The 14,024-nt window shown below is 39.8% G+C and overlaps 1 protein-coding gene and 1 non-coding gene across 5 annotated transcripts in view; one reads left to right on the top strand and one right to left on the bottom strand.

Annotated features, from left to right (window-relative positions):
• The window catches only part of LOC114050146 (serologically defined colon cancer antigen 8 homolog), a 268,476-nt gene that overhangs the window by 14,564 nt on the left and 239,888 nt on the right, over positions 1 to 14,024 (bottom strand). For all 4 annotated transcript variants that reach the window (XM_027871748.1, XM_027871747.1, XM_027871751.1 and 1 more), the window contains one exon: positions 1,269 to 1,395. In XM_027871748.1, the coding sequence (XP_027727549.1) occupies positions 1,269 to 1,395 (127 nt within the window). The remainder of the gene's footprint in view (positions 1 to 1,268; positions 1,396 to 14,024) is intronic.
• On the top strand, positions 11,829 to 11,952 carry LOC114050273. Its single transcript, XR_003569977.1, has one exon. It is a non-coding gene; the product is annotated as a U4atac minor spliceosomal RNA (small nuclear RNA).

Genomic DNA, 14,024 nt, shown 5'->3' with positions numbered 1-14,024 from the left:
CCCCTCAACACTGACTCTTAACTTCTGCTCATAGAAACCTAAGGCCCAGGACTGGACCCTTCCCATATCCTTCGGGAAAGAGGCAGCGCATAGGGTAGTAGAGCGCTGGATTTGAAGTTAAATGACCTATGTTTGAGGCTCAGCTCTTCCTCGTGCTCGGTAACCTGGGGCAAGATGCCCAACCTTGTCCGAGGACACAAGCCCCTGACGCTGGGCCCAACTACCAGGCCTTTTCGTAGGGCTCCCCTCTACAGGACTGGACTCCCCTCCTCTGGTACCCCAACAACTTAGCCTACACAGCCAACCTCACCTCGCCCCAGGATCAAGAGCCCTAGGATAGAGACTGTTGATTTCAGTGAGATTCTGTCCCCCTTAAAATCACATTGGTCTCTTCCTCTCAACTCAGGAAGCACCTAGTCATCATCATTTTTATAGAGCCTAAAAGTTTTACAAAGCGCCTTTCCCAAAACAAACCTGTAAGGTTGATAATGCAAGCATTATTGTTGCCATTTTAGTGATGATGAAACTGAAAACTCACGGAAGTTAAATGACTTTGGCAGACATTGGAATGCAGGTCTTCTGTCTATTAAGATCCCTGCTCTTTCCATTCTAATTTAAAGCTTAATGATACTACCTGATAACTGTTTCCTATTGTTTCAGTGGGATAAAGGAAGGAGAATTGGACTTAATCAGGAAAACTGGGTTCAGATCTCAGCTCTGACACTAATTGTGTGACCCTTGGCAGATTACTTCTCTTGGCCTCAGTTTCTTAATCTGTAAAATGGGGGTAACATCCTCACTACTTACCTCAAAGGAAAGTGTTTTGTAAACCTCAAAGTGCTGTGTATATATGAGTTATTCATTTTAACTTCAATGGTTTGAATTCTAATTAGACTGTAAGCTCCTGGAGGGTAAGAGACTATTATTGTCATACATTCCATATATTTCCTGCTGTGCCTACTACAGTGCTGGGCACATGGTGGCACTCAAGGCTTCCTGAATGCTTTGGTCTGTGAGGACTGGCTTGATTTCTAAGGCAGTTGGGATGGCAGGAACAGATAAGGGGAGGGGAAAGCAGAGAGAATTGGACTGAGGAGAGGAGGGAAGAGAGAAGGGAAAAAGAACCAGGCAACCAAGGAGGAGAAGCGAGAGGGAGCAGGAGGAGAGCCCACTGGCTGCTCAACGTCGTCAGCCTCTTCCTTGGTGATCTCACACTGGAGGCTCCCCTCTGCTCATTACCTAGGGCACCTGGGCTTTGGAGTGCGTACCTGGGACTTGAGACTCTGCACCTCTTCCGTTAGGTTCTGCCGCTCCCTGAAAAGCTCGTTCTGCCTCTTGAGGAGCAGCACCAGCTGCTGGGCAGTGGCCTGGCAGTGCCTATCGAGCTGGTTTAACCTGGAGAAGAAGATGCCGTGGAATCAGAGATGGCTTCCCAGCATGTGGCGCTGAACTGCCTAACTGGGGCTGGGACGGATGCTGAGGGATCCCAAGACTGTTATGTGCAAACCCTCAGTTCAGGCCCAGAATTGGAATAACTAGACCGCAGAGAATATTTAGCATTACAGATTATAGATCTGGAAAGGGGCTGAGAGACCATCTAAGTCCAAGGGCTTCCCCCTAATTGTCAGAGCTTCTCCCTCTTCAAGTGATCTTGTCTTTAGTTAACCAGGTAAACATTAAATGATCTCAGAAGAGTGTCAGATCCTCGAGGACCTGGACTTTTTGTTTTGTCTTTGTATCACCAGCACCTAGCACGATGCCTTACACACAATAGGAGCTCATTATTAAATGTTTATTGGATACAGACTCTCAGGACCTCAGATGTAATCTGGTCCAATTCATAGCAGAACATTATTCAACACTACAATATATCTGACAGTTTTCATTCAGCCTCTGCTTGGAGACCTTTCTTTAGTCAGAGAGAGGCCTCTAAAGCAGAGCTTCTTACTCTTTTTTATCTATAAATTGTTCTGGCAGTCTGATGAAGCCTTTGGACCATTTCTATTATCACTATCTTCTCAAAATAATGTAATTGCCTAAGATAAAATACTTAGCTACAAGGGAAATCAATGATCTAAAATACAGTTATCAAAAATGATTGTTAAAAGTTCACAGACGGGTAGCTAGGTGGCGCAGTGGATAGAGCACTGGCCCTGGAGTCAGGAGGACCTGAGTTCAAATATGACCTCAGACACATAACACTCACTAGCTTTGTGACTCTGGGCAAGTCACTTAACCCCAACTGCCTCACCAAAAAAAAAAAAAAAAGTTCACAGAGACCCTGAAACTTATCATCAAACTTGACTTAGGTTAAGAACTGCTGCTCTAGAGGAAAACCACTTTTGGAAAATTATAATCATTACAGAGTTGATAAGGTATTGATTGGACTTGGAGTCAGAAATACCTGGATTCAGATCCTGACTCAAACACCTCCTAGTTGCTCTCTGTGCTTCAGTTTCTTTATCTGCAAATGAAGAGCAGTAAACCTGATGACTTCTGAGGGCCCTTCTGCCTCTAAATCGACAATCCTTTGATCTCAAGCTTTAATTTGCTTCTTTGCAGCACCTACCCGCTGCTCCTGATTATGGCCTCTTGCTCCAACTTGAACAAGTTCACTACCTTTCCCACGTGACAAATGTCCTTGAACCAAATTATCTTCCCTTCCCACACACACGACGAGTCTTCTCTTTACCAGGCCAGTCACCCCAAGTTCTTTCAACTGATTGTCATTTGGGATGATCACCATTTTTCTGACACTCATATAGGACTGAACACCGTATCCCAGGTAGAGTCTGACTGGAGTAGGGGATTATCACCTGCTTATTACCTGGATGGTGCGCCTCTCCTAAGAGGCGGTCTCCTAATATAAGCAGCCCATGGTCGCATTAGCATTTTGAACAATATTGCACTATTAATTAACTCAAATGGAGAACCACTGATTTAGCCCACATATTCTACTAGAGAACTCCTATCAAGGTGACATCAAACCATTAAGGACTGACTACCTTTGGGGTCTGGCAGCTCAGCCAATTCTGAACCCACATATCTATACTACTACCCATCCCAGTGGTTCTGAAAGTGTGATCTGGGGATTCCTGAGAACTTTTCAGGGGGCCCCATGATATCAAAACCTTTTTCATAATAATAACATTAGAGTGTTTTAATTTCTAATATGGTAAGTTTTGAGAGATGCAACCCACATAAAAGTTCTCTGGTGGGGGGGTAGGGTGGGAATGCTCAATTTTTAAGAGCGTAAAGGGGTCTTGAGACCAAAAAGTTTGAGAACCACTGATTTAGCCCACACCTCTCCATCTTTTCCACAAGAATAGTGTGACATACTTTACCCAATGCTTTGCAAAAATCTGGATAAATGATATCTATAGTATTCTCCTAATCTACCAGGTTAGTAACCCTAACAACAACAGCAACAACAACAAAATAAATGAACTGTTGAATCTCATTTTACTGTGTAGAAACTGAGGCAATCTAATCCACACATGGAAAAAAGACTTCCATTTACAACAGCTCCAACAAAGAGTCATCGAGCCTTAGATTGTGGACATCCCGTAACAAGGAACTTCCTACCTCTCAGGGTGAACTGGGATGTCTTGACAGCTCCAGTAGTTAGTAAGCTTTCTCCCTTGCATCAAGGTAAAATCTGCCTCTCTGCATTATCATGTATGTGTGATAGAAACCCCTGATACTGAACAGATGATGAGCTAATATTCTCTTAACAGGCTATCAGCCAGCAGTACAGAATCACCCTCAGGTACATGTGGTTCTTAGAGAAGACATCAATCAGCCTGACATTTGCCTCTCTTCACAAGGCTCCCAAAATCTGAGGTTGAACTGGGGCCATTCATAATGAAGTAGCAATTAGAAAATTCAAAGTTGAAGGAAAAAAACATTAAATTCTAAAAGAAAAAAAAGTGAAGATAGAAAAACTACTTTTATTCTTGAATTTACCTGCTAGAGGAAGATGCAAATCACATGCTGGTAAGGATGCAGGGAGAGAGAAGATGCAAACTGTGAACTAAATGTTTTCCATTATTAATCACTTAGTCAATCATGAACTCCAGGACTGATGACCAGATGTCTTCAAAGATTTGTTGTTATTTGTCATTCCTGCTGCTTGGGTATTCTACTTTCCAGACTTGCTCATTCAGTCAAACTCTTATCCTCATTTATGCATTGACTGCTTCCTCCTGCTAACTGGACACTTGTCTCACCCTTCTCTTTTATACTGGACCAGAGATGTAGCATTTAGATAACATTAGAGAGCATTAGCATTTACTTTTCAAACTCCAATGGACAGATCTCAAAGCACTGTCAAGAAAGGTAACCTTTATTTTGTATTTTAAAGAAAGTCCACTTTTTGTAGCACATTAAAATGCATTTTAAAATGTGGTGAACCTCATTACTACGGAAACTCAGGTTTAGAGATTTAAAAGTAGAGCAGAATGGGGTGGCTCCGTGCCCCAGAGCACAAACTACAAGTCCTGGTCTCAGTAAGTCTTCCTTAAAGGTATATTTAAAAAAGAAAATTTTTTATTTTTTTCTCCAGTTATATGTAAAAACAATTTTTAACATTAGTTATTTTTTGAGTTCCCAATTCTATCCCTCCCTCCCTTCCATTCCCCTCCTTGAGACTCTAAGCAATCTGATATAGGTTATACATGTGTAATCATGTAATACATTTCCATATTAGTCATTTTGTAGAAGAAACTTGAACAAAAAAAGAAAGTGAAAAAACAGTATGCTTTGGTCTGTATTCAGATGCCATCAGTTCTTTCTCTGGAAGTGGATAGCATTTTTCATCATGAGTCCTTTGGGACTGTCTTAGATCACTGTATTGCTGAGAATAGCTAAGTCATTCACAGTTGTTTGTCATACAATATTGCTATGACTGTATAACGATGTTCTCCTCGAGTCACTCTGTATCAGTTCATGTAAGTCTTTCCAGGTTTTTCTGAAATCATCCTGCTTGTCACTTCTTATGGCACAATAACATTCCATCACAATCATATACCACAACTTGTTCAGCCATTCCCCAATTGATGGGCATCCCCTCTATTTCCAATTCTTAGCCATTACAAAAAGAGCTGCTATAAATATTTTTTCTACAAATATGTCATTTTCCCTTTTTGTGCTCTCCTTGTGATATAGACCTAGTAGTGGTATTGCTGGATCAAAGGGTATGTAGTTTTATAGCCCTTTGGGCATAGTTGAAGATGTATTTTTAACAACTCAGTTTACTCACTTGTAAAATGGGGATGATAATACTTATACTACCTGCCTCTACCAGTCTTGTGAAAAAAGGGATTCAAGTTCTTTGTGAGTTGTTACTCTGAACTGGCCAGCACCAGTATATATTCCATAAGGCTCTGTCAGTCTGTCCTAAGCCAGAATAGAGGTTCCTGACAGTTCTCTACCTTGACCCTGGCCACGTTCAGAATGCCTAAACTGAGAGAGCTGGGCAGCAGAAGCATGCTTTAGTATTTCAGGGACGTGAAAATGGTTTAAATTAGAATCAGAGTAGGTCAAGATTAAATGACCTAGGTTCAGAGTTGCATTTTACAGATGAGGAAACTCAGGCCAAGAGAGAAGTTCCTTGCCCGAGATAAATAGCCTGTTAATGACATCCAGTTATATAGATTTCGGTCTTTTCACAGTCTTGTGATTATAATGCCCTAAATTAAAATTTGATCATATTTTCCTGGATCTGCTTTTCTGTTTATAGAAGAAAAAAACAGTGACCTTCTAGGAAGGCTGTGGGTATTCATTTGCCTTTTGGGAAGCACAGACTAAATAGAACACAAACTTGCTTCTGTTAGCCTGATTCTTTCACCTCCAAACAGTATCCTGGAAACTACCTCATGGGGGTGGCAGTGGGGAGAGTTATGGAAAGGAGAGCATTCCCCGAGGCCACATACCTGCAGTCTCCAAGGGAGCCAGATTAAAAAGGTATCTGAACCTCCCTAGTATGAAAACTCCAGTTTTGGACTCTGGTCTCCCTATCTATAAAACCTAGACACTGAACTGAGCTCCCTCTGCTTAGTTAATTTCTCATCAGGTCAGCCTGCACTTTGATTTTAGGCACTGAATCTGTATATGAATCCTGCTGTAAGTTGATCAAACACTGTAACTGCTGTGTCACTCACTACTTCACCCTCATCCCATATCCTCTACCCCCTCATGCAACTCTGCCTCAGTGGGTCTTCTCCTAGGACTTTAGGGGTAAAAGGACTAAGGTCATTTGCAGAATCCATGGGTAAAAAGAATGTGTGTATATACATATATATGAATATGTACCCCAAACCAGTTTTTCCCAAGTTTCCTAATATATTTTACCTAACCAAAGATAAGATAGGCTAAATCTTTATTGTGGTTCTCTAGGATTCCATTGCTCTCAATTCACTCTGGCCCAAACTAAGAATGCCCTTCTCATCCTGTGTTGAGTTTCTCCCTAGTTTTCTGGCTTGGAATCAATCTGCTTTTCCCTTGTAGAATCATTATGGAAGTCAAAGGCTAAGAGAATAATAGGATTTAAACCTAGAGATGACCTTAGAAATAATCTATTTCAATTCCCTCATTTTACAGATAAGAAATGTGAGACCAATAGTCATCAAAACCATTTGGTATTAGTTAAAAAAAAAAAAGAGTGGATCAACAGGCTAAACAAGACAAGGCAGAATCAAAAACAATGGGACTCAATAACCCAGTGTTCAATTGATCAAAAATGACAAATTACAAGATGGCAGAGTAAAAGCAGTGACTTGCTTGAGCTCTCCCCCAAACCCCTCGAAATACCTGTAAAAATGGCTTTAAACAAATTCTAGAGCAGCAGAACCCACAAAAAGACAGAGTGAAACAAATTTCCAGCCCAAGACGACCTGGATGTTTGATTGGAAAGGTCTTTTGAGCCAGGCTGCAAGAGGAACACAGTTTAGTGTGGGCAGCACCAGCAAAGACCAGGCCTCAGTGAACTGGAAGCAGTCCTTAGGGGATTGAATCAAGGGGAGCTGTGGTGGTTTCCAGACTTCTCAACCCACAAACACCAAAGGTGTTTAGAAGGTCAGCATGAAAGGTCTGTTGGACTGGGCAACAGAGGAGCTTGGCCCCACCCCAGTCCTGGCACAGCCCCAGGATGGTGACTGCTTCTGGAGCTCTTTGCCTACAAACAGAGGGGGAACCTAGTGGCTGATCAAAGGGGGATTACAGGGATCTCTTTGCTGGTGGTGAGGAAAGATTCTCTTGCTTTACCCATGCTTGGATCTGGGCCACAGTTCTGGGTGGTGGTCCTGGGGCAAGGAGGAGTGCTGGCATGCTGGAGCTTATAGTGGCAGTGGAGAGGAAATTCTCCTCACAGTTCCAAAGCAGAAAAGTGTGCTTCCGGTAACTCACAGACCAGAGCACAGGCCAGGAAAGGAGTAAACACCTCGCCCTTGATCATACCACTTTGGAAAAACTGAAAATTTACAGGTCCCTAGAAGTATTTCTGAAAACAGCTGCACAAAACCCCCAAAGCTTGGGACAGTACATTCTCCACACTAGAAGCAGACCCCTACCTTAACAAAGATTTATAACTCAAGTAATTGGCTGGGATCATGAGCAAACTGCACAAAAAAGTCAGACCATAGAATCTTTCTTCGGTGACAAAGAAGATCAAAACATACAACCAGAAGAAGACAACAGTGTCAAAGCTCCTACTTTTAAAGCCTCCAAGAAAAATATGAATTGGTCCCAGGCCATGGAAAAGCTCAAAAAGGATTTTGAAAAGCAGGCAAGGGAAGTAGAGGAAAAACTAAGAGTGATGCAAGAAAATCATGAAAAACAAGTCAACAGCTTGCTAAACGAGACCCAAAAAAATACTGAAGAAAAAATAACACCTTAAAAATAGCCTAACCCAAATGGCAAAAGAGGTCCAAAAAGCCAATGAGGAGAAGAATACCTTAAAAAGCAGATTTGACCAAATGGAAAAGGAAGTCTAAAAGCTCACTGAAGAAAATACTTCCTTAAAAATTAGAATGGGCGAAGCAATTGACTTTATGAGAAATCAAGACATTGTAAAGCAAAACTGAAAGAATGAAAAAATGGAAAACAATGTGAAATATCTCATTGGAAAAACAACTGACCTGGAAAATAGATCCAGAAGAGATAATTTAAAAATTATTGGACTATCTGAAAGCCATGATAAAAAAAAAAAGAGCCTAGACATCATCTTTCAAGAAATTATCAAGGAAAACTGCCCTGATATTCTAGAACCAGAGGGAAAAATAGAAATTGAAGGAATCCACCAATCACCCCCTGAAAGAGATTCCCAAAGGAAAACCCCTAGGAATATTGTAGTCAAATTCCAGAGTTCCCAGGTGAAGGAGAAAATATTGCAAGCAACCAGAAAGAAACAATTCAAATATTGTGGAAACACAATCAGGATAACACAAGATTTAGCAGTTTCTACATTAAGGGACCAGAGGGTATGGAATATAATATTCCGGAGGACAAAGGAGATAGGATTACAACCAAGAATCACCTACCCAGCAAAACTGAGTATAAACCTTCAGGGGAAAAAATGGTCATTCAGTGAAATAGGGGACTTTCAAGTATTCTTGATGAAAAGACCAGAGCTGTAGAAAATTTGACTTTCAAATACAAGACTCAAGAGAAACATGAAAGAGAACTCATAAGGGACTTATTAAGGTTGAACTGTTTACATTCCTGCATGGAAAGATGATATTTGTAACTCATGAGACCTTTGTCAGTATTAGGGTAGTTGGAGGGAAAAATTATATGGATAGATAGACAGATAGATAGCTAGATAGAGAGCACAGGGTGAGTTGAAGTTGAAGGAGTGATGTCTGGAGAATAAAATTAAGGGGTGAGAGAGGATTATACTGGGAGAAGGAGAAAGGGAGAGGTAGAATGGGGTAAATTATCTCACATAAAACAGACAAGAAAAAGGCTTTTACAGTGGAGGGGAAACCGGGGAAGGTGAAAGGGAATGAGTGAATCTTATTCTCATTGGATTTGGCTTAAGGTGGGAATAACATACACACTCAATTGGGTATGGAAATCTATCTTACCCTACAGGAAAACAGGGAGGAAGGGGATAAGAGAGCAGGAAGATGACAGAGGGGAGGGTAGATCAGGGGAGGGGGTAATCAGAAGCAAACACTTCTGAGGAGGGACAGGGTCAAAAGAGAGAATAGAATAAATGGAGGACAGGATAGGATGAAGGGAAATATAGTTAGTTTTTCACAACATGACTACTATGGAAATGTTTTGTGTGGCTACACATGTATAACCTGTGTCGAGTTGCTTGCCTTATCAATGAGGATGGGTGAGGAGGGAGGAAGGGAGAAAATTTGGAACCCAAAGTTTTAAAAACAAATGTTAAAAAAATTGTTTTCACATGCAACTGGGAAATAAGATATATAGGCAATGGGGTATAGAAATCCATCTTGCCCTGCAGGAAAATAGAAGGGGAAGGGGATAAGAGAAAGAGCAGGAGACGGAAGGGAGGGCAGATTAGGGGAAGGGGTATTCAGAATGCAACTCCATCTTGGGGTAGGGGGAGGAATGAGATGGGAAGAAAATTTGGAACTCAAAATCTTGTGGAAGTGAATGTTGAAAACTAAAAAATAATTAATTAATTAATTAATTAATTAATTGAAATTTGAGACACAAAAGAAAAGAAAAGAAAGTCACCCAAAATTATTCCATAACATTCAGAGTTCTAAGGACCTTCTCAACCCAGACTCATTTTGTTCTAAGGATGCACCCTGTTATGATCTTAAAGGTTTATTTTTCTCAATCTTTTCTTTATTTGGATATCATTACATTGCACATGTGCTTTGCCAATATAACGTCTCTGAAGTATCAGTGTTGTCCAATTTAAATACTCTATACAGGACTCATTATTTTGCTAAGAAGTTTTAATATTGATTATCATTAATAGTAATAAAAATAGCAATCTTTCCCATAGAAGGAATTGCATGGAATTGAATTTAAGTGGGCAGGTTTTATGTTTATAGAAGGATTATTCTGACTAGCCAAAAAAATAGACAGCATTTTCACCATATCTTTTTGCCACATGGTTTAGGATTTCTGTGAAAGTATCACCACTGGCCTAATAGAAAATAAATTAGAAAAAATATTTTAAAAAATACATATTACTTAAGTAGGAATATTTTCTGTTTGATTAAGAAATTGCTGTTAAAACCAGAAAAAATTCTGACAGAAATTAGGCTTAAACAAAAAATCATTTGCCACATTCCACAATAAATTCAAAATGAATGTGACTTTTATATAAAGATCATAACATAACATAAAAAATGGGAAAAGAAGATCATATATAAATCTTCTAAATATACCTTTTAAATATATTTTTAATATATATTTATATTTAATATATTTAATATATATTTATATTTAATATATATTTAAATATATACCTTTTAAAGCCATGGGTAGGAGATATACTCTTAACCAAATAAGAGACAGAATTGATTACAAAAGATAAAATCATTAAGTTTGATTATATGAAATTGAAAAGCTGCTGCACAAACAAAATTAACATATTTGGAATAAGAAGAAAAGTAGTCAGATGGGAAAAAAATCTTTGTACCAAATTTCTCAGATAAGAGTTTGGTATCCAAGACATATAGACAACTAACAAGTATGTGGGCATATGAAAATGCTATTATTCCCCAATAGATAAAAGGATAAAGGAAATTTTTAAAAAAACAGTTCTTAAAAGTTCCCACATACTCCAAAATATTTATGGTAGCACTTTTGTGGTAACAAAGAATTGAAAACAAAGTAGACACCCATTGACTGGGGAATGGCTAAACCAATTGTGGTACGTGAACATAATGGAGTGTTACCTTGCTGTAAGAAATGAATATGATCAACACAGAAAGGATGGAAAGATTTACATGATCCGATGCAGAGTAAAGTGAGTAGAGCCATAAAAATAATATGCACAATGACTACAACAATGTAAATGGAAAGAACCACAAAACAAACAAACAATTGTAAAACTACAGAGAACAAGCATAGCCCCAAAGAAGAGAAAGAAAAGACATCTCCGCCCTATTCCTTCGTAGGGATGGAAGGTACACAGGTATTATACATAATATATGTTTTCAGATTTGATTTTGCTGCTATTATCTCTTCTTTTTTGTTATCTGGAGTGGCTCTCTGGGAGGGGGAGGAGAAAGATACTATGAGAAATATGATGATAAAAGATAATCAATAAAAATGTATTTAGAAAAACGAACAGACCCAGGAAGAAGCAACCTTTCCAGCAGCTGAGCCAGGATTGAAACTCAACCTTCCTATTCCAAATCCAATGCTCTTTTCATCACATCACACTACATCCTATCTCATTTCATGCTGGAGGCATGAACAATTTTCAATAGAAGCCCTATCCATGCTTCTTCTGGAGGCTTCATTACACTGCAAAGGCTAAAAGCACAGCAGCTCAGAGACACTCACTGTCCTTCAGAGTAGTGTGATATGGTGGGGGAGGGGACACTAGGTTTACAGTCAGAAAACCTGGGGTCCAACCCTCACTCTGCTACTTACTACTGTTAGATGACTGAGCAAAAATTAGTAAGTTTAACAGAGATAAATGTAAAGTGACAGATCTGGGTTCAAAACATACACTTTATAAGTATATGATTGGGGAGTTATAACTAGACAACAGTTTGCTCATTAAGGATCTGGGTGTTTTAATGGCCTAGGAGGGAAAGTTGAGGCAGCAGTGACGTGGCAGCCCCAAAGGAGGAGGCAATTTAAGGTTGCATTAAGAGAGCCCTTGTGTAACCATCCTTTTCATGGGGTCGCGTTACTGCCCAATGAACGTCTAGTGAGGACAGTACTGCTAACGCCTACACACACACACAAAAGAGAGGCCTTGTGCTCAGGGACTAGACGATTTCTGAGGTCCCCTTTAATTCTAAACCCTAGAATTCTCTGATCTACACAGACAGAGCTTATGATGCTGGGGAGAAGAACATTTATGATGCTGGAAAAACAAGTGGACTCTAATCCTTTGGTGTATGAACAGAACATATTTATTTACCACATTTATTATGTACCCAAGAGAGACAGAAGGCTGGCCTTGGAATCATGAAGATCTAGGTTCAAGTTAAGCATCTGACACATAATGGATGTGTGACATTAGGCAAGTCATGTAACCTCAGACTTTCCCAGGCAACTCTATAAGACCACGAGTTACAGAACAAATTCCAATCTAAATTGATGAAGGGAATTTGTCATTAGGAGCTCCCTACACCAATAGAAACACAAATCTAGTATGCCTGCCCCCCCCCCCCAAAATATTAAGTACCTCCTCTGTAAAAGACATTGTGCTAGGCATGCAAAGATAAAACAGATATGATCTCTGACCTCACAAAATCTATAGTCTAGTAGGGGAGCATCTCTTTGCATTCATTTTCCAGCCAGACATTTATTTTTATAATTCATTAGTTTGTGCCTTTGAAGTATACTAGCAATGCATGGGATAGATTTTTGCCCCTTGTGAAATATAAATGGTTGGATTATGTCATGAGTAGGGCAAAAGTGGCTACTGAGGTCAACCAGTGGCCAAGAACTCCTTTTGAAGAACAAGATTGGATTACATGTGTGACACTTTGCTACCAAAAAAGGCACCCAGGGCTACTTCAGTCCCTGTGGGCACCTTGTACTGTGCATTGATTAGGCAAGAAAACAATCTCAAGGAATAGGCTGTTCAGTTAATGTTTCAGGGTTTCCAGGAATGATTACGTGGATCCAGTAAGTTCATTAAGGTCATCAAAGCCCCAAGTATTGAAAATAGCCAATAAAAAACCCACCCAGGGAAGCATTATAGTTTACTCTGTCATTAGAAATAAGTTCAGTTCAGGTCCGACTAATCTGTCTGTGAGGACATAGGACGAGTCACTAAGGACTTTGTTGTTCAAAGGTTGAGTAATAAGGTGCTTGAAACATTCCTGCGTGAGGATGACACTGATTGTATGTTTTGACCCTTTCTGGGCAACATCTCTATCACTTACTGACTTTACTTCATTTTCAGAGAGCTAAATGGGAGTTTGCCTTGATTACTTTTTAATCTATTTCCAAACCTTTTCAAAAACTCCATGATATCACTTGTCTTTTTAAAAAAATTTCTTCTATTTTAATTTCTACTTCTACAATAAAAGCAATGGTATGCCCTGAAAAGGTGAAAAACAAAATACAGTTGTAAGGAAACAGATTTCAGGGAAAACAGACCTTGGTAAGAAAATATATTCCACTTGATTGTTCAAGGGTTATCCTGAAGTTTAAGGGAAACAGATTTTTTTAATGACAAAAATACTGTTTTTCTGAAAAGTCCTGCCATACATACTAAACAAGCCCAGGCTGTATTTTCCAGTAAATATCACATCATCATAGTATTGGCTCCTTAAACACACAGCCTTTGCTCTTTCTTCCTCACCTCTGTATTCCTTCTTTCCTCATTTCTCCATTCTTCCCTCTTTATTTTTTGACATACCCAGTGATGAATAGATTTCTTCTCTCCGGCTCATACACAACCTCTCTTGTCATGCACCCTCTTTGTCAAATACATGCTGGCACTCCACCCCCCATCCCTTTGGGTTCACTCCCCCTATTTGACATACAGACTCTGTCACACATTATACACCCCTTTAGTTCATACCCATGATCTCTTCACATTCACATTTAATGATCCATCAGCAATACAACGGTTCTCCCTTCCTCGCCCTACCACTCTTGCCAAAGTCTCCCACGTGGATGTGGACCTGCTGTAGATATCCTGCCTGACACTTTTTATTTTGAGCAGTTTCACCTACATGCCATACTTGATATGAAGGCAAGAAGGCCAGTAATAATATCAGGAAATGGAACCAAAATACTAACGACCTTTATTGCAAGAAATTCCAATGCTCTGGACACATGTAAAAAAAATGGAAATGGGCAAGATGCCCAACTGGCCATAGTGTGATGGGCTGAAATGG

Source organism: Vombatus ursinus, unplaced genomic scaffold, assembly GCF_900497805.2.
Source record: "Vombatus ursinus unplaced genomic scaffold, bare-nosed wombat genome assembly UNPS02014798.1, whole genome shotgun sequence".
NCBI lineage: Eukaryota > Metazoa > Chordata > Mammalia > Diprotodontia > Vombatidae > Vombatus > Vombatus ursinus.
Note: the sequence above shows the minus strand (reverse complement) of the source record. Positions and strands in the feature narration are given on the sequence as shown.